Source organism: Parasteatoda tepidariorum, chromosome 1 (genome assembly GCF_043381705.1).
Source record: "Parasteatoda tepidariorum isolate YZ-2023 chromosome 1, CAS_Ptep_4.0, whole genome shotgun sequence".
Lineage (NCBI taxonomy): Eukaryota > Metazoa > Arthropoda > Arachnida > Araneae > Theridiidae > Parasteatoda > Parasteatoda tepidariorum.
In genome coordinates this window covers 30,369,580-30,395,668 of record NC_092204.1, presented here as the reverse complement: position 1 = coordinate 30,395,668, position 26,089 = coordinate 30,369,580, and the positions used below count along the sequence as shown (strand labels likewise).

The following is a 26,089-nucleotide window of genomic DNA, read 5'->3' as shown; positions in this document are numbered from 1 at the left end:
AATATTATTGTTCTAAGGTCTGTTATTTTAAAGCAGGTGTGAGTTGAATACCTGCCAACTTTTAATCCTTTCAAGGATGATTTTCGCCAGTGGTAGACAAATGGAATATAAATTGCAATTATAGGCAGAAAAATACATTGTATTTTGAACAAGTTTATGCCGACATCAAATGTATTACATATTACTATATAAGGTTAATTTTTTATAAAAATAGTCGTGGATCAAAAAGATTATAAATTAAGTTTATAATTGCAAGGAATGTATAGAAAGCATACATTTTACTACCACTTTAAATATAGAAATAAAATTTTACGACAAATGCGTAAAAGTTGGCAGTTATGAGTTGAGTTCGTTTTATATTTTTTACAATAACCCCTTGTTTGAAGCCCGAGTATAGCATTATCATGCAATAAATGATTACATAAAAAGTAGACACGCAAATGACAATATTATTTCTCTCTCATTCAACTCACTCTTTACGCTCACTGCAACAAGTTTGCGTTGTTCAGGTGAGCTCGAATGAAGCGAATCTCAAGTAATAGTATTGCTTTTTTGCTCTATACACTTATTTTTATAACTCGCGCGATTTAAAAGCAGGATCGTGATGAAAAGATTTACTATCTTTTTTTTTCCGAAAAAGAATAATGAGAACAAATGCACATGGCGGATTTTACTCTCTTTACACTTATTTCGAAAAGTAGATTTCAGCCTTCTTTTTAAGGATGTAAATTAACCTTGCGTACGTTTTAGTATGAGAAGGCAACACGCACCTCCATATGCTTCAAAAAGAATTTAATGTGTCAGTCCCTTACTTAGGTTTTGAATAATATATATTAAGGCAGTGTTTCCCAAAGTGTGGTACGCGTACCCCCAGGGGTACGAGACCAGTTTAGCGGGGCTACACGTTCTTATGCGAAATATCCTGCAACAAACAAAAATTTCACAAAATTTTATTTAAAAACAAAGCTAGCCATGAAAATTTACGATTACGTATGTTTCTATTGGCTATTTTTTGCAGAGTTAACAGTTAATAATTAGTGGTGTCAACAGCCAGTTGTGATTTTTAACTTTTGGCAAATTTTTTATAGTAAAAAATACATTCATTTTTTTATTAGTGGTACGCAGCGTTGCGAAAAATTTAGAAAGGTTACACAAAAGTCATAAGTTTGGGAAACACTATATTAAGGCATCAAAACAATTACTAACAATTTGGAAGTTATTTGGGTTTCAGGAATAAAAATTACAGCTCTCTACTTAAACCTATTTACACATTGCTGTTAAGACAAATGAAACGTATGTATTTCAAGTTGAATTGAATAATATAAAAGTCAACAACAAAGTCAATAGAATTCAAACCATAAAGTTTTTATGTACACAAATAGAAATTCTGTATATTTAACTGAATTGTAAGAATACAATTTTTTGCATCACTTTAAGGAATGTAATTTTATATAGCAAAATACAAAATTTGAATTAAATTTGTCGATTAATTCCTGAGAAATAGAGTTTTAAGTATCTGACTCTTTTAATAACATAGTTGACATCTTAAAATCTAAGGAAAGCACTTCTTTCAGAAAAATGTATATTATTTGATCATCAAATGCAAATTTTTATTTGGGAAACAAAACACGCATTCTCTTAAAACTATTATACAAGCAAAATTATGTAAAAAGCATTTATTGTTTGGAAAACTCACATTTGAAATACAGAAACAATCATAATTAATTTTAAAAGAAAAAATAATGTTTTAAATTTCGTTTTGGATTTTAAAAACGTATTTTTTAAGAAAACATAGCCTAATAATTCTCTGTTTTGATTTTCTTTTCAGGTTTCGAGTATTTTACATTTATTTACTTTTTAAAGAGCTTTTGTTTTAAAATCTAAATCAAAGGCCTTAGATTGTCCAACTTTTTGCTCCATTGAAAAGTTGCGTATTTGGTAAGAAGAGCACGTTTTTTCCAAAAAAATTTAGAGAACATTATTTTTATAATGTATAATTTTTATCCGCTCCTACTCTGTTAAGCATATAGCTCATATTCATCTTCTACGTGTATGTTTGTTTTACAAACTGATTTTAGTTTTAAGAATTATTGCAACCTAAATTTACTGATTCTTACTTTATGTTGTCAAGCAAAAATAACGTTACTGATTCTTATGTATATCTTATCTAACTGAATTTATAAATTTTCGTATTACTAAATAACAAACATCGTGGTTAGTGGAGGCTGCTTTACACCAAGTAAAGGGAAAGAACAACCAATGTGTTTCACAGCACAAGGTACTATTTCTTGGGTTTTGGTGTGGTGGAAAACTGCTTTCGTGTAAAGTTGGTGTCACCATTTTTGGTATTCTGATACACTAAAACATTTTCCAGTGTACACTGTAAAAAATGTGTTGTATTATCTCTCCGAATTTCATGTAAAGCAATTATAAATAATTGTGTACAAGAATATTTTTATTCGAATTAGCTTCGAGCTTTCATATACAATTTAAAAGGTGTAAATAAACCTCACCAAACTAATGTTGAGATGTTTCGCCAAAATATCATAAGCTGTCTCCATAAAACTAATTTTATGAAATTAGTTTCGCCGAGAGGACTCGCATTTTAACCTGGAATCACTATAAAATTACCGTCTTGTTATTAACGTGTCGTTTTGATTTTTTCTCTGTTTTTATTTAATTGATTTTATGTAAATCAAGAGAATATAACTATGTATAAAGGAGGAAAATATGCAATACTTTTGACTCTTTACAATTTTAATATAGCATTCTCATATCATGACTTTGAATGTACTGTATATGGTGTCACTTGCTTATGTCCTGCTTGACTAAAATTTCCATTCGAAAATTACTGTTCCAGAAAGAGTTTAAAAAGTTAAGTCAGTGTTCGGTAATCAGAAAAATTTAGAGAGACTGAACATAAAGATAATATGTTAGTGGGAGGAGCCTATNACATTCTAGCCCCAGATCAACTGGCCCCAGTCATGAACCAACAATAGAGCATGTCATCGTTAATTTTTACTAATCAACTTTTAGCCTTACATTTTGAATTTTTATCTACTTTTGATTTTAGACTTCATAGACTTCTAGTCAGACTTTTACTTTTAGACATTTACTATTTGGACTTTTAGCTTTCATTGATTTTAGTTTTGAGAATTTTTTTTAATCTCTTGTTTCCTTATTATTATAATCATTTAATTCTCGACATTTACACCGGCGCTATTGGGTTTCATTGCCTTTAACACATGTTTTTAATTGTCAAACGTTATTGTTAATCCACTTTTAACTGATCACCACCACTGTCATTTGGCGAAATTTTACTGTAACTTTAGTTTTTAGAGAAATTTTATTGTAATAATTTTACTTTTATCTCCGTATACCCCCATGGGGTGGGTCGGAGTTCAACCTACTTACACCAAGTAAAGATGTGGTGGAAAACTGCTTTCGTGTAAAGTTGATGTCACCATTTTTGGTGTTCTGATACACTAAAACATTTTCCAGTGTACACTGTAAAAAATGTGTTGTATTATCTCTCCGAATTTCATGTAAAGCAATTAAAAATAATTGTGTGCAAGAATATTTTCATTCGAATTAGCTTCGAGCTTTCATATACAATTTAAAAGGTGAAAACAAACCTCACCAAACTAATGTTGAGATGTTTCGCCAAAATATCATAAGCTGTCTCCACAAAACTAATTTTATGAAACTAGCATCGCTGAGAGGACACGTATTTTAACCTGGAACCGCCAGAAAATTACTATTTTGTCATTATCGTCTCGTTTTGATTTTTTTTTCTGTTTTTGTTTAAGGGATTTTATGTAAATTCAGAGAATATAGCTTTATATAAAGGAGAAAAATATGGAATACTTTTGACTCTTTACAATTTTAATATAGCAATCTCGATTATGACTTTAAATGTACTGTATATGGTAGCACTTGCTAATGTCCTGCTTGACTAAAATTTTCATTCGAAAATTACTGTTCCAGAAAGAGTTTTGAAAAAAGTTAAGACAGTGTTCCGTAATCAGAAAAATTTAGAGTGACTGACAATTAAGATAATATGCTGATATTTTATATTTTAAACTTATGTTGTAAAAAGTATGATTTCGAAATGACAACATTTAAGTGAACAGTTATATTCAAGTAAGTAAAAGAATACAAAATATTTAATTCTATGATAACAGAACTTTCCTTGAAAGAAAAGCGCAAAGCAGCAGATTTTCAAAAGAAAGAATAATTGAAGCAATAAGGAAAAAAACTATGGAAATAAAAATATGGCCACCGAAGCCGACGTCTTCAGGGGGTACCAGCTCCGGAAGCCATAGAACAAAACCTTTTCTATTGAGAGAGCTAATTTTGACATTTGTCCGCTCTCTCAATAGAAAAGGTTTTGTTCTATAGCTTCCGGAGCTGGTACCCCCTGAGGACGTCGGCTTCGGTGGCCATATTTTTATTTCTATTGTTTTTTTTTCTTTATTGCTTCAATTCAGTTATATTCATATTATAATCAATAAACTACTGAAATATTTTAATTCATCTAGCATTTCATAATATTATATATTTTATTACTTATTATTATTTTTTGCCGATTTGCATGGAACAAAATGAAAAGGAATTGACACTGGAGTTTAATCACATTTCAATACGTTCGGATCAAAACTAAAGCATTACTAAGCAGAAAATAATTTCTAATAATTCAAAACTAAGCCAGAAAATAATTTTTGTTTTTATTTCCTCAAGAGAAACAAAATGAGAATGATTCTTTTCTTCATTCTCAATAATGAAAGTTATCAACGAGGCTGTTTTGGAAGGTCTTTGACATGTTTTCTGATGAAGCTGAGGTTGGCATCAGTTCTCACAAACAGAGAAATATCGTGTTGCGCGCATTGAGTATCACCGTAAGAAACCACCGCGACGGTATAAAATCTATTTTTATGCTGAAGGAAACCTGAAGATCCAGAATCACCCTAGATAAAATAAAAATATCAGAAATTTTTTTTAAAAAATTGCAAAAAAATATTTGTATTTAAATATTTTGCTAAAACTTCCGATTTCTGACAACTTACGTGCCAGTTAGCAGAATTTACAGAGTAAATCTGCAAGACTTGATAAATTCTCCCTTGATAAATTCAAATTCGCCTGCGACCTCATTTCTGTCAGACAAAGAATATAATGCTAAAATTCAGCTTTATCTAACACACAGGTAGCAGAATTCAGGGAGTAAATTTTCAAGACTATCTTGATAAATACAAATTTGCCTGCGACCCCAATTCTGTCAGACGAAGAATATATGGTAAAAATTCAGTTTTATCTAACTTACAGGTAGCAGAATTCAGGGAGTAAATTTTCCAGACTATCTTGATAAATAGAAATTTGCCTGCGACCCCAATTCTGCCAGACGAAGAATATAATGATAAAAATTCAACTTTATCTAAAAGATATGTAGCAAAATTTGGAAATATATAGTACATAATTATACATAAAGACATTATTTTGTTTAAATTTCAGTTGAGCCTTTTACAATGGTAATAAAAATATTGGAGAAATCCCTGTACAGCCTGCAATCAAGTGCCATAAAAAAAAATTCTTTACTTTTTGTTCTTTACAATATTTTCCCAATTTCACTTTTAAATTTTAATTGAAGGAAACAAGTTAAGAGAAAAAAGGAGTCTCAGCAACCATCCCCTAATTTTTTGTTTACTTTTTACAAATAAAAAGAAAACTTAATCTTCAGTACCCGTTATTTTGCTGAATGCTTACCGGGGCAGTGTGTAAGTCAAATACAGATTTTTAAACTGAATATAAAAATGTATTTATAGCTTAAATCGGAACGTTTTATGCATTTGTTTGAAGAGATAAAGTGATGCTCGTATTAGTAGAGTTAAAGTAAAATTGGGAAGAACACTTTTTATTATAGATGCATAGGAGGTGAAAATGTAGAAGGAAACAGAGATTTGACCGAATCATATGCATACAAAGTAAAGCTGTTATCTCACATAGGATTAACTGCATCCCGTTGTACATATAGGATAAAAACGTAAATTTAGGGTAAACGTTAAACCACTATTTTGTGTTTGCATTTAGACCCAGTTTAGCTCTTTCCGAAAATGATTTTCACAACTGGTAGTAAGATGACAATTGAATTATAATTGTCGACAGAAATAATTCTTCTCACTTTGCCTGAAACTAAACGTACTATTGATTATTTTGCATTTTTATCTATGTTTACTTAATTCATATATATACATTACTGGTCAAATTGAAAATTAAATTCATTAATTCAAAATTTTAAAGCAAAATATAAATACCGCAACCACTTTAAATAAAGAAAGCATTATTATCAAAAATTTGTAAGACTTCGCTGATATGTTGGTAGAAGTAAATTAAACAGCATGTTATTTTTCTCTTACTACTAGATATGTGGCTAATGTTAAACGAACTTCGAGGAAACTGAACTTTCATTTCAAACATTTTTCATTGCTACATGGATACAGTAAAATGAAAAGAGAGTAAGTACCATTTGTAAGTAGGAACAAAAATGACGAAAAAATCTAGGCCTGATTTGAGCATGGACATCACTTTCTTAAAAAAAAATTGAAATCAGCGGAAATTTGAGGGCCCCCAAATCAGTACTTTACCCAGGACGTCAATCAGGCTCGGTGAGAAAATTTAATGTAAAGTGAATCTTAATTAATCTGAGCTTTTCAATCACTTTGAAAGCGGATTTCAAATTATTAATGCTTTAATACGATGAGCTATTATTCTAAACTACTGTGTAGACGTCTATTTATACTTCAAAAGTATTGTATGGCACATTTTCTGGTATTTTAAATTTTCATTTCTTTTATTCGCTTGGATACGAACTTTAACACATACGAAAATGTCCATGAAATGATTGGACATTAAAGAAAAATAAGTTTAGTAATTGATAAAATTTATTTTGTCAAATAAATTTTAAAAAAGATGCTTACGAAGCAAACCCTTGTACGTCCATTTGCCTTTCCACAGATGTGCATTGATTCGCTATAATCAGGAGGACACTTCCTGAAGTCAACAATACGTGAAGTACCTTCTCGAAGTACTTCTGTACGATCTGAGCCAAACAAAAACAAAACAAAATTAAAATATCAGAGTATTTTAAATTCTTTGGGTAACAGACAAAAGTTGCATCTTGTATTGTCATCAAGTACAGAGTTTCAGTTAAAATTTGAGCAATTCGGAGAATGGTTTGAATTTTGAATGGCGATAAATTCCCCTTGATGATTATATCGTGATAATCTATGTTTGTAGTAATCGAAAACCGTTTAATGCGTCCAATGTCCTCACGTACGACGCTTCTATAACAAGTGGAGTAATCTGGCTAGGGTAGTGGTTANTAATTAACTAGCATTGTTTTTAACAAATGAAGCTGAAATGGCGTCTTGGGGACGATTTTAACAATAAGTAAAGGAACGATTGCTACAGCTGAAAATAAATAATCTTATGTTTACAAACCATTACTTAACTCATTAAGAACCACCAATAGTTTCCTATATCATTTATATTATGTTTCATGTGCATTATTTTATTTGTCACCTTTCACAGCATAAATAAAAAAAATTTAACCCCTTAAAGTTAAAAGTTTAACCCTTTAGGTCTCTGCTCATTATTATTTTTACTCCTAAAATATCACTTCTATTTTGATAAATAAAAAAATATATCAAAACTATGATAATATGTATAATTAACTATGTTTTAGTTGAATTTATGAACTGTTACAATTGACTCCGTAAGTGGGGGCAATTGTAACAAGTGCACGACTGTCAAAAAATTTTAATAACTAATATAATAACATTTAAAATAAGGTATTTATTTCCTTTTTTCTAGTGGAGGATAGTCTACTTTACTCGTCTATCAATTAATACTAATAATATATTGGACTTTCTGTTAGTTAAAAATAGTTAAGTAAAAAATGTTACAATTGACCCCACTCTCCCCTACTTTACCCAGGACCTCAATCAGGCCCTGTGAAAAAATTTAATGTAAAGTGAATATTAATTAATCTGAGCTTTTCAATCGCTTTGAAAGCGGATTTCAAATTATTAATGCTTTAATACGATGAGCTATTATTCTAAACTACTGTGTAGACGTCTATTTATACTTCAAAAGTATTGTATGGCACATTTTCTGGTATTTTAAATTTTCATTTCTTTTATTCGCTTGGATACGAACTTTAACACATACGAAAATGTCCATGAAATGATTGGACATTAAAGAAAAATAAGTTTAGTAATTGATAAAATTTATTTTGTCAAATAAATTTTAAAAAAGATGCTTACGAAGCAAACCCTTGTACGTCCATTTGCCTTTCCACAGATGTGCATTGATTCGCTATAATCAGGAGGACACTTCCTGAAGTCAACAATACGTGAAGTACCTTCTCGAAGTACTTCTGTACGATCTGAGCCAAACAAAAACAAAACAAAATTAAAATATCAGAGTATTTTAAATTCTTTATGTAACAGACAAAAGTTGCATCTTGTATTGTCATCAAGTACAGAGTTTCAGTTAAAATTTGAGCAATTCGGAGAATGGTTTGAATTTTGAATGGCGATAAATTCCCCTTGATGATTATATCGTGATAATCTATGTTTGTAGTAATCGAAAACCGTTTAATGCGTCCAATGTCCTCACGTACGACGCTTCTATAACAAGTGGAGTAATCTGGCTAGGGTAGTGGTTAAAATTTCGATAGCCAGACTGTATCCCCACAAATACGATAAAAATGCTAAAATCCTTTACTACAATTATTACTATCATTCCTAATCTAACGTCACCATTTGAGCCAAATTTTATTTTAAAGTTTTGCATTTCCTTTTATAATCAGTTTATCTAAATAAACAATTATAAAAAATTATTTTAATTAACTTTTTAAGCCTTAAAATGTTGACTAAATATTGCTTGTCAGATTAATTAAGTTTTGAAATCTTTTCAGTATAGTCATATTTGAATATTATTAATTCTCAAGAATCGACAATACTTGATAACGCTAACTAGTTGCTTCGCTTAAAATTTTAAATGATTGCTTTCTGGCAGCTACTGGACACAATCTACTGTTAGAAATATTTAAGTAATATTAGAGTCAAAATAAATCCTTCACTTACAGGTGATTGAAAAATATAATTTAATAAATTTGAAAAAAAAAATTATTGAGATTTGAAGACAGAAGTGAAAAAGTTATTGCGATTAAATGTAACGAAAAGCGTTATTTAAAAACAATTTCCATTCAATTTCTGTTAAATCTTATTTCATCAATACAAAAAGTGCTAATTTTTTATCCCATCTATAAAAGTTTTACTTTATACATTATAAAAGCTCTTTAATATTCTAAAAATAGTGTTTTTAGAAAACTTCACAAAGGTATGTCTTCTGAAGTATTCTTTAGCACAACATTAAAAAAATCTAATTAAAATCGATTTAAAAAATAAATAATCAGAAATAAAAATTTTTAAATTTAAAACATTCAAAACTGTGTTGAAACGAATTTTAAATTTTACGTATAAAGTTAGGCATAAAACAGTACCGTCTTAACGCATGGGCACATTCGGATAGTGCCAGGAGCTCCCGGGCACAAGGAGGGCTTATGAGAATCTTACTTTTCATATATTATGATAAAAGAAACTAAGAGTGAACAAAATTACCTTATATTTTTTTCAAAATAAATATATTCTGTTGTATAAAGTGTGCATTTTGTTTTTCTTTAGACAAACAGTGATTGATTATCATGCAAACACCAATAATTTGAATAATTTATTCCCAGGAAAACTTAAAAAAGCAACTGTGATGCCACAATTGGTATTACATATTTCCTAACTTTTAAAATTATCTTTAATAACTTAAACCTATTTTTTTTTTCAAATCTATCTATCTATATTATATAGAACGCTAATACGTACGTATGTATCAATAAAACCGATGATATTTCTTTTCTCGCGTTGGCAACAGTATTCATTTTTAATTGATATGCTTCGGCGCGCAAAGAGCACGTAGTGAGCATCATATGGCTAATCTATATTATGTAAAACGCTAATACGTTTTAATTGATAAGCTTCTGCGCGCAAGAGCACGTAGTGAGCATTATATGTCTAATCGGGTGAATTCTCAACGAATTATCAAAAAAATGCTCTCAAAATTATCTTCATCGAAGCCGATGCTTTACATCCGGCGTTCAGTACTATTTCACACTTAAACGGTNTAACGAATTACATGTCATTTATTTGAATTCAAATTTATTTTAATGACTTAGTATTTACTAAAAAGATGTAATTTTTTTTAAAAAAAAAAGTTGTTATATGGATTTGACTGATTGTTTTGAATTCTTAGAATTTTGTGCATTTGGAATGTACCTAAGTAAGTAGCGAGAGAAGCGAGCTTGGTTTGCGAAGCAAACCATATAAGATTGCGTGGCAAATTTCGGGGGTTGGCGAGCAGGGGGCGCAGCCCATTAGTTATCTTTAATTACTTAAACCTATTCTTTTTTTCAAATCATTATTAATCCAATTATTTTAAAAGTAAATCAATGAGTTAATCTTTATAAAAGCGAACATGAAATATTTTATTCTTTTCTTATCGATCCAACTTTTTATTTTAATACTAATATAGACTCATTAACTCACGAATCAAAAGTTTATTTATAACTCCTTATCATTAATTTCTTACCTCAAATATGTTTCAGTTACATGGTTATTATAATTCCCACAGTTTTGTTAGCGACTCGTGATCGCCAAAGTATTTTCAAACCCAATATTGATTATGCGGGGTTGGCTTTGTTTTGGCTAAGTTATATTTTGATAATTCGTCAATTTTGAATCTCCCATCCATGCTTCTCGTGTGTCCGTTGGGAACAAATGCATTTACTTGTGGCGAAAATAATTTATATATTTCGATTTCTTTTTCATACTCTTACGTTTTTTTTTTTTTAATTTAATTATTTTAATTAGCTTCCAGGGTTTCGAAAATTATTTTACTATTTCAGGATTACAGCTGGATAGCATCACAATTTTTCTTTAAAAAATTATGCATAGTTTTAAAACGCTTTATTTTATATGCATTGAGTTTCTGGGGTAACCAAAATGTGTTTAAATTTGTGAAAATTATTGCATGTCTTAAAAATGCTTTATTTTATTATGTCAAATTTTTCAGTTCGATTTAAAAACATATGACATGTTATAGCGGCCAAAAATATTTATGTGCCAGGGGTTCTGCATGCTATTAAGACGGCTTTGTAGTAAGGAATAACTAACTATACCTACTGCTCACTGTTATTACACCAAAACCAGCAATAGTCATTATCTTGTCAACTGTTGCGATATTTTGACGTGGATCGACACAAATTGGTTTATTGTACCGAGTGCAAGGAACGGAATTCTCTAGTTCTATAAGGGCCAAGTCGATGCCAGTGTCAGGATGAACAATGAAGCGTTTGGCCCGCACTGTTTTAGCAGGTTTCTTTTTATTTTTGCCTAACAATCCAATTAGCACCTTTTCCTTTCCCCTGCAATGCACAAATCGGGCACCATGAAGCACATAAAAAGGTTTGGTTAAAAGGAAAGGAAAATTAATTTAGTCATTTTCATAATAAACTAACGTATCACACTAAAAACGAAAGTTTAAACATCACAATTTAAGTTTTGTTAGAAAATAAACACAACGAAGATTCTGCATGAGTATAATACACTGAAGAGCCAGAAAAACTGGTATACCTGCCTAATATCGTGTCCCCGCGAGCACGCAGAAGTGCTACAACACGACGTGGCATGGATTCGATGAATGTGTGAAGTAGTGCTGGAGATAATTGATACCATGAATCCTGCAGGGCTGTCCATAAACCAGTGGGAGAAAGAGGGGGTGGGGATATCTTCTGAACATCACGTTGCAAGGCATCTCAAATATGTTCAATAATGTTCATGTCTGAGGATTTTGGTGGATTTCCGATACTCACGGTATACTCGTGAAACGGTCGTACGTGAAAATCCAAATTTCATCGCTATCTCGGAGATGCTATGTCCCATCTCCCGTGCGCCGACTATAACACCACGTTCAAACTCACTTAAATCTGTATAACCTGGCATAGTAGCAGCAGTAACCGATCTAAGAACTGTGCTAGACACTCGTTGTCTTATATACGCGTTGCCGATCGCAGCGCTGTACTTTGATTGGCTCCATACCCCTTTATTTGCATACTCATGTCTGTACCAGTTTTTTTGGCTCTTCAGTGTATATAATGTGTCTCACTTACCATTATATACACTGAAGTAAAGTTGCTTTATAAAGTGTTTATAAAGCAACTTTAACTTTGAGTCATAATTTGTCCCGAAGAAAACACCATTGAGAACCAAACATATATATGTTACATACATGAAGTAGTACTCCAACACTGAATCACCACCTCTTAGTGACAGCAGCGCCATCTATTCCCCTAGAGATGTGCGGAGATCTACCTTTCGAAAAGCCTGGTTTAACAACCTGTAACAATCTTGCTATAATGTCCAATTAAACAGATTTAACATTGTCTTATCCTTCAATAACCACCACCATGCACCAACATATAGTAAAAAACGCATATCTTCAAGGAGTTCATGTTCATGTTCTGCGTGACAGGAATAACGTCGAGTAAGTAAAAAAGTGTCCTTGCGAAGTGAAACAACTTGTAATTATAGCTGATGTTATCGCCGTGTTTATGTACGATTTTTGATATGTATGATGCTGTGTATCGTTTTACTAAGTTCTTGAGGACGTTCGTAACTTTATGACAAGTTTAAATGATGGCATCCGCCAATTCTGCAACTAACTGAAACTGCTACTTTTTGCCATCTACAATCTTATTAAGAATAGCCCCTAAGTTTCCTTGAGTCGTCATATCATGTCATAAAAAAACAATATTATTTCTTTTCCATTATACAGCAAAGTGAAAACTCATTATTTCTGTTAGAAAGTCTCTACTATGATGGCAAACTTAACATAGCTTCTATCCCAGGTTGCATGAATGCTATCAATTTTGAAATATTCTAAATATCCCTTTAATGTCATTTGCAGAGAGAATTGGTGGTTCAGGTAGGAATTTCCAAAAGACAATGCCTTTATTTGCGTCGCAAAATCTTCACAGAGTTAGTTGTAAATAATGGAGTAGATGTCATAAATATGCTATCTTCTTAGCAAATCCAGCTTTTTTTTTTCAAAACTTCGAAGTGTTGTTAGCTGCTGATGAGTAACAACACTTTTCATTACATTTTTCAATGCTTATATCGTATTTCATTATTGTATATTACATGCATATACTCTGATTTTCGTCATCAGCTTTTGCGCGTGTCTATTAGAGTAAAATAGCTTTTTATAAATTTTTTTTTAAATTTTAATTATTTTCTGAATACTAATATGATATATATGTATATATATTTCGACCATTGTTAAATTAAATAATAATAAATCGTTATATTTTTACTTGGAATTGTCTTCAGAAAAACGAATTTTATAGTTGTACACAAAAGGTTTTAATGTTTCAGAGATATATCGAAATTCTCATAAAGTGAATGCAACGTTAAAGGCCCTAACATTTATCCGATTACTTGACTTAACTATTTAGACTATGTTTCTGAGATTGGGGCTACCCTTCCTATGTTCTTAAGGAACAAGGTTCCAAAATACTATGTTTATTTAGTTAAATTTTAGTCAAATTTCGTAATTTAAAATTATGCAATTTAATAAACAATTTAATAAGCCATAGTTATTATTAATTAAGGTTATAACCATAACAACTGCATGTAAGTGCATAAGATTCATTTTACTTACCTGGCGGGAACACAATGCGCTGCCGTTAAGACAAATGTTGGGGAAATTAAAACTCCGCCACAAGAACCCCAAGGAGGGTTCGATTTAGAGAGTATCAAACCAACCTAAAAATTAAGTTCCTTACAATATGATAGTGGTTCTCTCAAAGTTAATAAAAAAGGGAGTTCTTAAGTTTTATGTATTAAAAGAATTTGCTAAAGGCTGTTCATAAAATAAGATGAAATAACCATATTTAGCGAATAAGTTTTTAAGATTGTAACACATATTCATGATTGTTAGTTTTTGTTCATCTGCAGGACTTACATCATTCATGCTGATTATGAAAATGGTAGAAAATTTAATCATGAGGAAAAGCTACATTTTATTAAAAGTGAAAAATTTGTGGACAAGTTTTATTAATATGGCAATTGATAATTAATATACTGCATTGTTTAGGCTTATAAAATATGACGAAAAAAGAGAATAGTTGATTTTAATGATGTCCATCCAGCTGATAGTTTTTTTTTTCTACTAAAGGGAATCAGCCCTGCATTGTTTAAGCTTATAAAAATTTCAAAAGATAAGAACTATTCATTGATTTTAATCATATCCACCCAGGAGGGGAAAAAATGTTTGTGAATTAAGTTTAAAGTCTGACATGAGCTAATAATCAGCTCAGATGTTTTAAAGAAATCATCTGAGTCCAGACAATTCTTTTAAGAATGCCAGCATATACAAAGAGATTCAGCACAGCGCTAACATTTTGAAGGAGAGGTTAGGGCTCATAATAATAATTGATTTTGCTTTACATTTGGTGAGAATTGAGTTTGTTATAATTGGAACTGGTGAAAAGCTTGTCTTAGGAAATTTTTTGAAACTTAAATATTCAATTTGATTTTTACTTTAAGTAATCATTTTCAGCTTTTTTTTAAAAAAAGTTTAACGAAAATTAAATTTTCTTCCCTTTATTCATATTAACAAAAACGTTAATTCATTGAGCAAATAAACAAATCTAACAAATTTGGAAACAGAATTGTCAAGCTTTCTAGATTTCTTCAATTTTGAAACAGAAATGCTCACAATCAAAGGATTCTTTTTAAACCTTAAATATATTCGTTTCTATTTTAGTTCAATTATAATTAATTTAACCTTGTTTTAAAAAGATAATAAATTTTGATTCCTTTCACTTGTATTTACAAAGAAAAAACTAATTCAATAGGCAAACAAATATAAGAAACTTAGAAACAAGTAGAATAATCAAGCTTACAATATTTCTTCAAACATTGAGAAAGAAATACTTACAATCCAAGGGTATTTTGTGTAATCTTCAACTATTTCTCCATTAATAATGCGCTGTTCAACGAAATCAGATACACCACATGCTGTAAAAATTAGGTAAAAAAATTAATTTAATTCGTAACTTTTTCGCTGTTAGCAGAGCACCTTACAACAATAAAAATAAATTTTTTGGTTAAAGAGTGAAGATGGGTTAAGCATTTTTTCTATTTCCTTTTAGTTCGAAAATACAACTTTATAAAATATTATTTTGGTTGAGAATTTTTGAAAGGAAGAATTTTGGCCAAAAAAAGCGGTAAAATATGATAAAGTAAAGCGTTTTTCAGACATTTAAAAAAACACATAATCAATTTATTATGGACAATTGATTTATTATGGACAAGCCATAGGCGTTTTTTGTTTTCAATTAAAATAGAAATTTGTCTAGTAAAGAAGACTGAGTAAATCCATAGGTATAACACACTATTCGATTAGAGTATTTTCGAAACCAAACTTAGTTCTGAAAATAAATAAAACTTATGAAACGAGTACAAAAATGCACCTGAAAACATTTACTGAAAAAATATTAATTTTTCTTATTCTGGCATTTTTCTGTGCTCATCTTATTCTTTCAAAATTAGCGAATTTTTTTTCTTCCCTTAATGTTGTAGGCAAACTCCCTTGCATTTTTTTTTACTGTCTTATTCTTTCGAAATTTGAGATTTTTTTTTTTAATAATTTTGAATTAAATGTTTTTCATAAAATGTTGAAATTAATTGTTTGAAATTAAAATGTTGAAATTAATTGTTTGAAATAAAATGTTGAAATTAAATGTTTGAAAAAAAAAATTTTTTTCAATAAAATGCTTCTTTTTTTTTGCTTAAATGGTTTTTTTTTAATAATATGTGTTATAAACAAGTTTTTGTGTTTTGCCTTAACATTTTTTGTAAAAATAACTTGCAGATTGTGTAAAATTTCGATGTGCGTTTTTATACCGCCTGAAGAATAAACAATTTATTAAAATTAAATCAATATTTTACAGTAAACATATCTCAACGATAATCGACTTTTAAAATTGCTGTTATTTATGGTTAAATTTGCAGTTTCAAACAGCCTATCATTTCATAACTTTTCTTAAATAAACAAAAAAAAATTTCAATATATTTTCAGTCTTGATATCTATCTGCAAACAAAATATTATGGCGCAACATTGTAACTTGGGGTAAAAAATTTATTTTCCTATGTTAAATTAAAGAAAATGCGTATATGAACCAGGAGCTCACTTTTTCTAATGTCGACATCTATTTTCTAATCGAAATTCTCTTTGGATTCGAGAATAAAACAAAATTCCTTCGGCATTTGATTTTTTACCCAAATGAAGTAAAATCGTAAAATCCCTTAGCCTTGTGATTTTTCATTTAGTGATATGTGAAAACCACATGGAAGAGCAAATTTTTGTTTATACCAAATTATTTTCTCTCATTTAAGACACTGCAAATAATCAAAATACTATTTAAAACATGTTATAAACTTAAAGAGAGTTTTAATAACATGGTATCTAAAAAAAACATTTAGTTACTTATAATGATGTACTAACAGTTTCCATGTGTAAAAATCGCGTTGGAAAGTAGAAAGCATTTTTTAATCATTGAGAACGCAGTACTTTAAGACTTAAAATATACTGCGCAATAACACTTAAAGGTATATTGCCTGCATGTACGCATGTAGCAGAAAGATTTTTTTTTTCAAATTTAAGTTTCTTATTCATTGTTTTATAAATTTTATTGCTTTTTTATGTTATTTTCTTTTTTATTATTTTCTTTTTCTTTCATGATTTAGTGGTTTTCTAGGACATAACGTTTTCCTTTGTTTTCCTGCTGATTTTCTGCTTGTTTATCCAGTTCTGTGATTGCAAACAACATGCATTTGATAATGCTCAGCTAATTCAGCTATAAAACGTATGTCGCATGATTTAACTGACTTTTGGCTTTTATTTGTAAAGTAAATCGAAAAGAAATTTTTTAAACTCACGACATTCTTCACGATAGCCACCTCTGTTATGTTTCCTAGAATGTACTTTTCCATTTACCTGAAAAGGTCAAATAAGAAGCAAAATAAATAGATTTTTATAAAAACATTTATTTATTAATTTTCAATTTATTTACATATTTAGCTATTTGGAAAAAATCTTGTTTCGTTTCAAAATTGTTTATAAAATTGTTCATAATACTGGTTGTCAAATGAATTATTATACGTAACAATATGCCTGGAAAATGTAACAATTTTAGACTTTTTCAAAAAAAAGTAGACAAACTTTCAAAATTTTTAGTATTGTGATTTTATTTTTCATCATGCATTCCTCGACAGAGTCAACGGCTTACGAATAAAATTCATTGACTAGAAATAATACGTTTTACTCGTAAAACGCGTTGTTTCGTACCTAACAAAATTATTTAAAAAAAATGCTTCTAATGTGTTTTATTATCCACTAAGAGCGAAATTTTGCTAATGGGATATTTGTTTTGCTTAAAATATTACCACGTGTTGCAAAGAATATAAATAAGAATAATTTGGTGCCAATTATAGTTAAAACTGAAAAACTTCTCAAAACGTGGAGAATTAATGAATAATTTCCTAATATAGTAAGTCTTGTATACTGAAATCACAAAAGGAAAACTTGAAAACTTGCAAGACTGTTTTTCGTACATTGTATTAATGACTAATTATATCAAATCTAAGAAATATGAATTATCTAAAATTTTTGAATTATTTTAATAATATGATATGTTTTAAATCCAGAAACGAAAACAGTATCCATTTTCTTACAAAAGCAATTAGAACAAACTATTTTAAATCCAAAAAAAAGTGAAAAGCTCAAATTATTTAATTAGTTTCATAATATAGTAATAATATTTACATCCAGAAATCCATTTCAATTTTAAAGAAAAGAAAAAAACAAATTAGAAAAGCGCAAAAGAAGAAGAAAAAAACTCAAAATTTATTTTCTTTTAAATATTTAAACGCTTTATTCCAGCTCAATTACATTTTTATAAAAGTGCTTTGATATTTGTATTCGTTCATTACTATTTACTTATACGGTTAAATGGTTTAAAAAGAATAATATAAATTCATAAATTAAGTAAATTTGTTTTTCTATCGCTAGTATCATATAGAGTAAATATCTTAAATAATAATATAAATATATACATAAATAAAATAAATTTGTCATACCATCACTATTAATTTATACAGTAAATAGCTCAAAAAAAGTAATAAAATAAATCCATACGTAAAAGAAATAAAGTTCTTATAACATCCCTCTTAACTTATAGAGTAAATACCTCAAAAAGGAACAATATAATATACACAAATGAAATAAATTTATTATACTCACACATAATAATGTAATCAAAGACAAAGTAAAACGTAAAATTAACATGTTTGAAAAATTGTATTTCATGAATCTATTTGAATAAAATATTTTATAAGTTATATTAATATTTATTATTTTACTCTCCAATTCCATAAATCAATTCCCTTGAAAAGTTATGTTATCCAATTCAATGTACTACCGTTAAAGGTTGTCAAACCCTATTTCATTCATTATTTGAAATTTCTTAGAACTATTTCTATCGACCTGGTAGATTTATATTTGTTACTTAAAAATATCAAAAATGACATTTAAGTATTTGTTGCACAAAACAATAATTAGCTTTGAAAAATCTTTTACGGTTAAAAAGTTACGAAATAAGTATAATAGTTTTGAATTCCCAGAACTAGATCATAGATAGTGATAGACTCATTTGTTTGACAATGCCTGTTGAGAGTTTCCGCTTCGTTGCAGATACAGTGATGAATTTAAAATTAAAAACAATATTGTGGGACCTGGTGTGGTCATCTGACTTTTCTCTTCGGTGACATATTTTTAGGATGATGGTCAATTCCCTAATTTCGATAGCTAATAATAAGAACACCCTAAATAAAAAAGGAGAGTGCAGTTTTTAAATTTTCTAATTATATCCTAATAATGATCCACAAATCATCCTAATGATGAACAAAAAACAAATCTAAACTCATTATTTAATTTAGTCAATCCTTTGAAGTTGAATATATTGTCACACAATTGCTCAAAAACTTTTACAAATCTAAACTGAATGCAAACTTTGATCTTTTATGCTATTAATATTTTGTACCTATATTTTAATTTTTTGTTTAAATATTGGTGTTTTTTTTAATATTGGTGCAATTATATCACAGCAATTATTTTATGTTTGTTAACGAAAAATATCAGAAACTGAACCGAAAATTTCAGTTCTGAATTACAGCAATTTTGAAACAATGAAAAATTTAATCTTAGTAAGCATTTTTTTCTAATATTTTGCGCATTTTTTTTTTATTTCTTAAATAAATTTTCACCTATGTATGCAAAAAGGACTGTAATTAAACATTTAGTATTGGAGAAAACTAGACATTTGCCAAGTTTAACATGGTTTTAGATAGTAAAGTTTAGGGCAACATTTTAATAAATTAGGTAGAAACTAACGCAATAGTGAGTCCAAACTTTTTTTTAGAAAAATATATTAAATAAAAGTATATAAAGTTTTGGGTCCTGTATCCTTCCTTCTGTTCATCTGACTTTATTCCTCGATGACACATTCTTAAGATTGTGATCAATTCCCCCAAGATTCTGATAGTCTAAAACCAGATAGTTAAAGAGAAAAATCGAATATTAAAAATTCAAGTATTTAGCAATTCAATTTTTAAGGAACTATTGAACCAATTTCGTTCAAATATTTTATTTTGCCTCATAAAACTATGTTGTCAAAAAATTTAAATGTTCTGTATACCTTGCAGTTCAAAATATTTTTGACTCTTATTAAAAAAACATTTTTAAAAAAATAAATAAACATAAAAAGTCTTTTTTTCTGGAAATTATCATCGTATAAATGAGTCCGTGTGCGGCCTCATTTATACGATGTTCAGTTAAATTTTCCTGTCTATGATTCAATGCATATTCTATACATTTACAGTTCAGATGAATGAGTTTATGATACCTCTCAAGAAAACTGAGATAAATAAAACATACAGGTAAAGGAATTTCTGTTTAGAAGTTTTTCTATAGGCTTTGCACTACTCTACATCTCCTACGCTGAAAGACCAATTTCGATAAAGTGCTCAGAAGTCGAAAATACTGTTTCCCTCATCCTCGTTAGACTTAATTCGTTGCCCTCCAAGTTTAAAATATTATAACATTTAGTTACTCTAAAAAATACAAAAATTTTTTCTCTTTAGACTTCGTAGTTTTGAGATTCAAATGAAACTTTTAAATTTATAATTACTCTATATTTTAAAATAATACAGGCAAGAACATGCAGTTGCACGTATGTGTACTTTCGTTTTTTACAAATGTTTTTTCCCCTTTATTCCTAATGTTTTCTTTATTAACAAGCTGAATTTTTTCTTAAGATATTAAATCTAATCTAATTGCGATATATTTTAGAAGAAAAAACCCAGACATTATAGCATTTAGTTGTCACCATAAATGAGAAAGTCCAATTGTTAATGTCTGAAGGCAAAATATTTGGAAGCACGGGTGTGTAAAAGACAATCCAAAAAATTGAAATAATTAATTTATTTATATTTTAAATTTACCAGTTTTATATTAAGAAACATTTATATAAATAATTAATAATCTTAATTTTCAATATAACACAAAACGATGCAATTGTACATTTAATACAACGTTTCGGTGGCTAATATTGTATTTAAATGTTGGAGTGCTGGGCTGTTGAGATAGATAACATAATGTTCAAAACACGCTTAAATTACTTCAGTGCAAATTAGTGAGTAAAAATGTAGGCGTTACTTTCATTAAACTTTGAAGGAAGAGCTTAACAAATGCCTTCTAAAACTAAAATGATTTTGAGCTTAGTCGAAATTAGTCCGATTGCGGAGGGAAGGCAGAACCCAACTTCGAAACAGAATTTTTATAATTATTTATTTAATTTATCAAAACGTACCGGGGGTTTACTTTCTTTAGGTAGACACTGGTAGTCACGCCCCCGGGTTGCTCTAGTGATCTGTCCTCCCTTCCTTTTCTTTGTCATGGTTGCTAAATTTACTGGTGATCTCTTTTTTGTCTGTGTTCCATTACCAGCCTGTTGTATCGGGCAATCATGAGAAGAGACCGCCCACGTGTTCGCCCTGCATGGAGATCCGTATCCTTGGAAAAGGGGATCCCGGGAATCTTGGTACCCCAGCACACTTCTTTGACCCGTGTTTCAGGTAAACGGAAGGTCCATATTGGCCTGTATGCATCACCCTGCTAGTCACGAATGTCATCTGTCTTCTAGGATCAAACCCACGGTCACTTACTAGGCACATCGTTAAGGTTGGAAGCTGACTCACGGGAGTATAGTTATTGGTCAGTATCAGTGTTAAGTAACAGATTACCTTGTATTTTTTGCATCCTCTTTAGTTGGACTCCGTCAGAGATGCCAACTTGCTCCGGGGAGCAAATAAATATTTTAAAGAGGTAGTAAGTATATCAATTGTGATATTTGGTTTAATAAAGTCAATTTAATAGAATTTTATCCAGCACTATTTCTAAATAATTCGTAGACTTGTATAATTCACAACTTTTCAAAACGTTAGTCATGCTATAGCTTTTAAAAAGCAAGCAAAAATAGTCAAATATTTGCAAAATATAGTTTGTAGCTATTTACCGTTTTTTTAATTATTTTGGCGTGTCCGGAGCAGTTGGCATCTCTGTTCCGTGGTGGGAGGTACCACTGATTGTGGTTCGATGGCTGAAAATGACAAGGTGTTCACTTACGCACACCATGACAAAAAGCGGAACAACCCCTTTATCGTTAAACTACGCTCGATATCTTATTATCAGTTTGACTAATCCAACTGAACCGAACACTTTCTTTTTCCAAAATATCACCGATCGTAGTTCATAAGGCTCTTCTCTCTCCTGACAGATGGTAAAGAAACTACGTTCAGGGGATCTGTTGGTGCAGGTCACTTCTGAAAAACAAGCATTAACTCTGTCTATATGCATTTCACTTTACTCATTTACTGTAATCGTTATTCCTCATAAATCACTAAATACTTCCCGAGGAGTAATATCAAAATTTGATTTTATCAAAGACTCAGAGGAAAAGATTTAAGAAGCATTAAAAAATGAACATGTTGTAGCAGTACGTAGAATTAAGATTCGCAGGAATGATAAAATCATTCCAACGAAACATCTTATCTTAACGTTTCTACATCCCGAAGTACAAATTCCACATCACTAACCTCAAAAACATCCCGAATTTAATCCTCTGAAACATTTCGTTATTTATAAAGCAACGAACGAATGGGAAACTTCTACCTAGAATGAAACCTGACTTCATAAAAACATAAAAAAGACCCTAGAATATTCTCATCAGTCTGTTTCTAATGTTTTACAGAGGCTGAACGATACTGTAGCGTTACATCCATCTGATGACGAATCTATTTTCAATGACTCACCATTGGACGTCTGGACCAGAGGTCGCCAAAATGGTCTATCTGAACTCCCAGGGGTCTATTTAACAAAAGCGGGGGTCGATCTGAGCCAGGGGGTCAAATAGGGGTCTATCCGAATCGAAAGGGTCGATTGGGGGTAACAAGCAAAGACAGTTCAAACAAAGACCAAGAAAAAACAGTTCTTAACACGTAAATCACACATACCTAATTGAGTTTGTAAAAATTTGTGAATTTTTTTATAATTGATTTAATATCATTTACTTTATAGAGCATAAATTAATAAACTTATTCGGTTGAAACAAGTATTTACGTACCAGCGCGCAGTGGCACGAACTCAGCACTTCTGGTTTATAATTCATATGCGTATGTGCGCTTGTCCAAATGTCACGTGTGACGAGCATTGACGTTATAAACGCAAATGTCATATGTAGTTTCAGCTATCTTTGCAAACTGTGAACAGTTTTGAATATTTGCAGTGTCATTATTAAAACTTTTATAGTTTTTGATAATTAGTTATTGTTTCGATGAAACCATTGGTTTAGTTTAGATATCAATTTTCATTTCAATGCATGTAAAAAAGAAGGTAAGCATTAATAATATGAATAAATACAGCGAGACAAAACTGTAGCACACTTTGTATTTTTTTGCGAAAATTAAAAAATTTTTGAAAATATTTATTTTAATATGTGTGTCCTTCACTGTTCTTAAGAATAACAATTTTGTATGAAATAAGTTTAATTTAATTTCCAGTTGGTAGTAAACAGCAAGACAGCAATATGTACTACTAACTGGAAATTAAATTAAACTACACACACCAAATTAAAGTAATAATATCTTCAAAAATTTTGCGATTTTCGTAAAAAAATACAAAGTGTGCTATTATTTTGTAGTTGTTTAGTCTGTATATTATACTAATTTATTTTTAATTTATTTATAGAACCCTAATTGAAAAATGGCAGCTTCAGTTTCTAAAAAGAAATGTCGGTATTAGTAATTGGATTATTTAAAATTTAGATTTATTTGTTCACCGACAAATGAAACAATTCCTATGCGTCTTTTACGCGAAAAAAAACTTTTGAAAATGACTACATGAAACAGACAAAAATGAAAGATCATCTTGATAAGGTTCACTCAGATAAAAAAATAAAAAAACTTGAATTTTTCAAAAAACTTACAGAAAATTTCAAAATCGACCAACTATAAAAACTTTTATGAAGCTGGCTACTGAAATTGAAACTGAAGGAGGATTAATAGCTTCGTACAAGATTCACCTTAGCTAAGAGGGAGAAACCACACACAATCGCTGAAGAAATTGTTATACCTGCAATTAAAGACGTCATTGAGGATGTAATGAAAAAAAGACTTAGTTACTGTTTTAAAGTCATTGCCATTAAGTGCAAATTCTGAAAAACGGCATATCGACGAAATGGCTGAAGAAATAGAAAATACGGTAGTTTCAGAGCTAAAAAATTGCAAGTTCTCTATTCAATTTCATGAATTTGTTTTTCACGTTTCTGCTATTCTCACGATGTACGTTAGATATTTCTGTAAAATAAAAGGACAAGTCATAGATGAATTTTTATTTGCTGAATATTTTGGAACTGATAGAAAAGGAGAGAAAAATTTTAGATGTTTAAAAGAATATTTAAATAATTATGATATTCCGCTTGAAAATATAATAGTGGTAGCCACAAATGGGGCACCTGCTATGGTAGGGCGTTACGTTACCGAAGTTTTGCATTATTTCTCAAGGAAAAAGTGCTCAATATACGTACTATTTATTCATTGTGTGTTGCATAGAAACAACTTAGTAGCAAAATATCTGAATCCAGAGTTACATAAAGCTTTACTGTTTCGTATTAAGTGTATCAATCAAATTAAAGCCCAAGCTTTTAAATCAAGATTATCTTCCAAACTTTGTGAGGAAAACGACGAGTTATTTAACCAATTACTTCTGCACACCAAAGTTAGATGGTTGTCTAGAGGTGTATGCTTGCAAAGGCTCGATGAGTTATTTGACTCCACGACTGAATTTCTCAGCGAAATTAACCCTGTTCTGAGAGATAAACTCCAAAACAATGAGCATTATATTTTTTATTTAGCGGACTTATTTGAAAAATTTAATGATGTCCAAATAAAGCCGCAAGGAAAAGATGTAACAATTATCGCAGCTAAAACAATACTGTTAGGCTTCCAAGTAAAATTAAATTTATTTGGATCTTCATTGCTACCTAAGGATTATTAGTATTTTTCATATCTGAGGCAATTAAAAATAAAAGAAGAAGACTTGGAAATAGATACAGGTCATCTTCANCAAAATTACTTTGTTGCAATATAATATTCTAATACCAAAAAAATTACTTGCGTAGCGTGAAAATATCTTTTGTGATGTAACTCTTTCAAAAGTACCTAGAAATGGTTGCCAGCAGGGGTGTACATGTAGATTTATTAAATACACCCTGTGCACCACCTAAGAACCAAATCTAAAACCCGACACTCGAAATTTTTGCTCTGTTACAATCGTACCCTGTTACAATTGACCCCACTCTCCCCTACTGTTAGGCTTCCAAGTAAAATTAAATTTATTTAGATCTTCATTGCTACCTAAGGATTATTAGTATTTTTCAAATCTGAGGCAATTAAAAATAAAAGAAGAAGACTTGGAAATAGATACAGGTCATCTTCAAAAATTGAATGGTGGTTTTAAACTGCGCTTTGTTGATTTGGAAAGCATTGACATCTCTGATTGAATTATTGAGCCATTTTCTGCTCAAATTGAAACCGTGGACATCGACCTGCAAGATGAGCTTGCTGAATTATTATCGGATCTTGAAGCAAAGACGCCTTTTAAAAATTTATCAATACGCAAACTTTAGACAAATATAAATATAATGCAAAAATATGTAATACTTTACGAAATAGCTCAGTTATTTATGCTAGCATTCCCATGTTCCTATATGGTTGAAAACGGTTTCAGTCACGTAAATTCAATATTAAGTACAGAAATAAATTAAACGTGGAGTTTCGAGGTGATTTAAGATTAAAAATGACCAATTTTGAACCCAATATAGTGAACTTTGCAAAAAAAACACCAGGCACACCCATCTCATTGATTAAGAAGGGATAAATCTGAAGTTACTTTACTTATTATTTCTACTTATTTGTAATTACCTATTATTTAATGAATATTAAGGTATTTAAATTTCAGCATTAATATAATTTTCATAAATTCATAAAATTAATAATTATTATAAAGTTACTAAACTTTTTTAAATGAAAATCATCAATTTGATGACATTTTTCCAACAGGGTGAAAACTATCAAATTCACTGAGAACACCACACCAGCTGTAGAAATGCAATAGAAATAGCTGTAATCACGAAAATTTCGAGTTACTGGACAATTGATCTAGTATTTGATAATATTTTTTGTATTTTATTTTTTTATTTTTTGCTGATTAGTAAAGAACAAAATAAAGACGCACTAAAAG

At 29.9% G+C, this 26,089-nt stretch overlaps 1 protein-coding gene across 1 annotated transcript; it reads right to left on the bottom strand.

Moving 5' to 3' along the window:
• Positions 1-7,458: 7,458 nt before the first annotated feature.
• LOC107445349 (chymotrypsin-like elastase family member 2A) lies at positions 7,459-18,714 on the bottom strand. The gene is made up of 7 exons (XM_043043798.2): positions 18,476-18,714; positions 17,113-17,170; positions 15,109-15,188; positions 13,828-13,931; positions 11,292-11,533; positions 8,319-8,440; positions 7,459-7,464 (listed from the first exon to the last, which is right to left on the bottom strand). Exons 1-7 carry the CDS (start codon positions 18,605-18,607, stop codon positions 7,459-7,461), a joined length of 744 nt encoding a protein of 247 aa, XP_042899732.1. The 5' UTR covers positions 18,608-18,714.
• Positions 18,715-26,089: the final 7,375 nt, after the last annotated feature.

What these genes read in the sequence shown, in the direction of transcription:
- LOC107445349 (XM_043043798.2), bottom strand. Translation starts at nt 18,607, where the DNA reads ATGGAATTGGAGAGTAAAATAATAAATATTAATATAACTTATAAAATA. An exon ending in ACACAAAATACCCTTGGATT is followed by an intron (nt 13,932 to 15,108) that starts GTAAGTATTTCT and finishes CTTAATTTTTAG; the next exon opens with GTTGGTTTGATACTCTCTAA. An exon ending in TGGTGTAATAACAGTGAGCA is followed by an intron (nt 8,441 to 11,291) that starts GTAGGTATAGTT and finishes TGTTTGGCTCAG; the next exon opens with ATCGTACAGAAGTACTTCGA.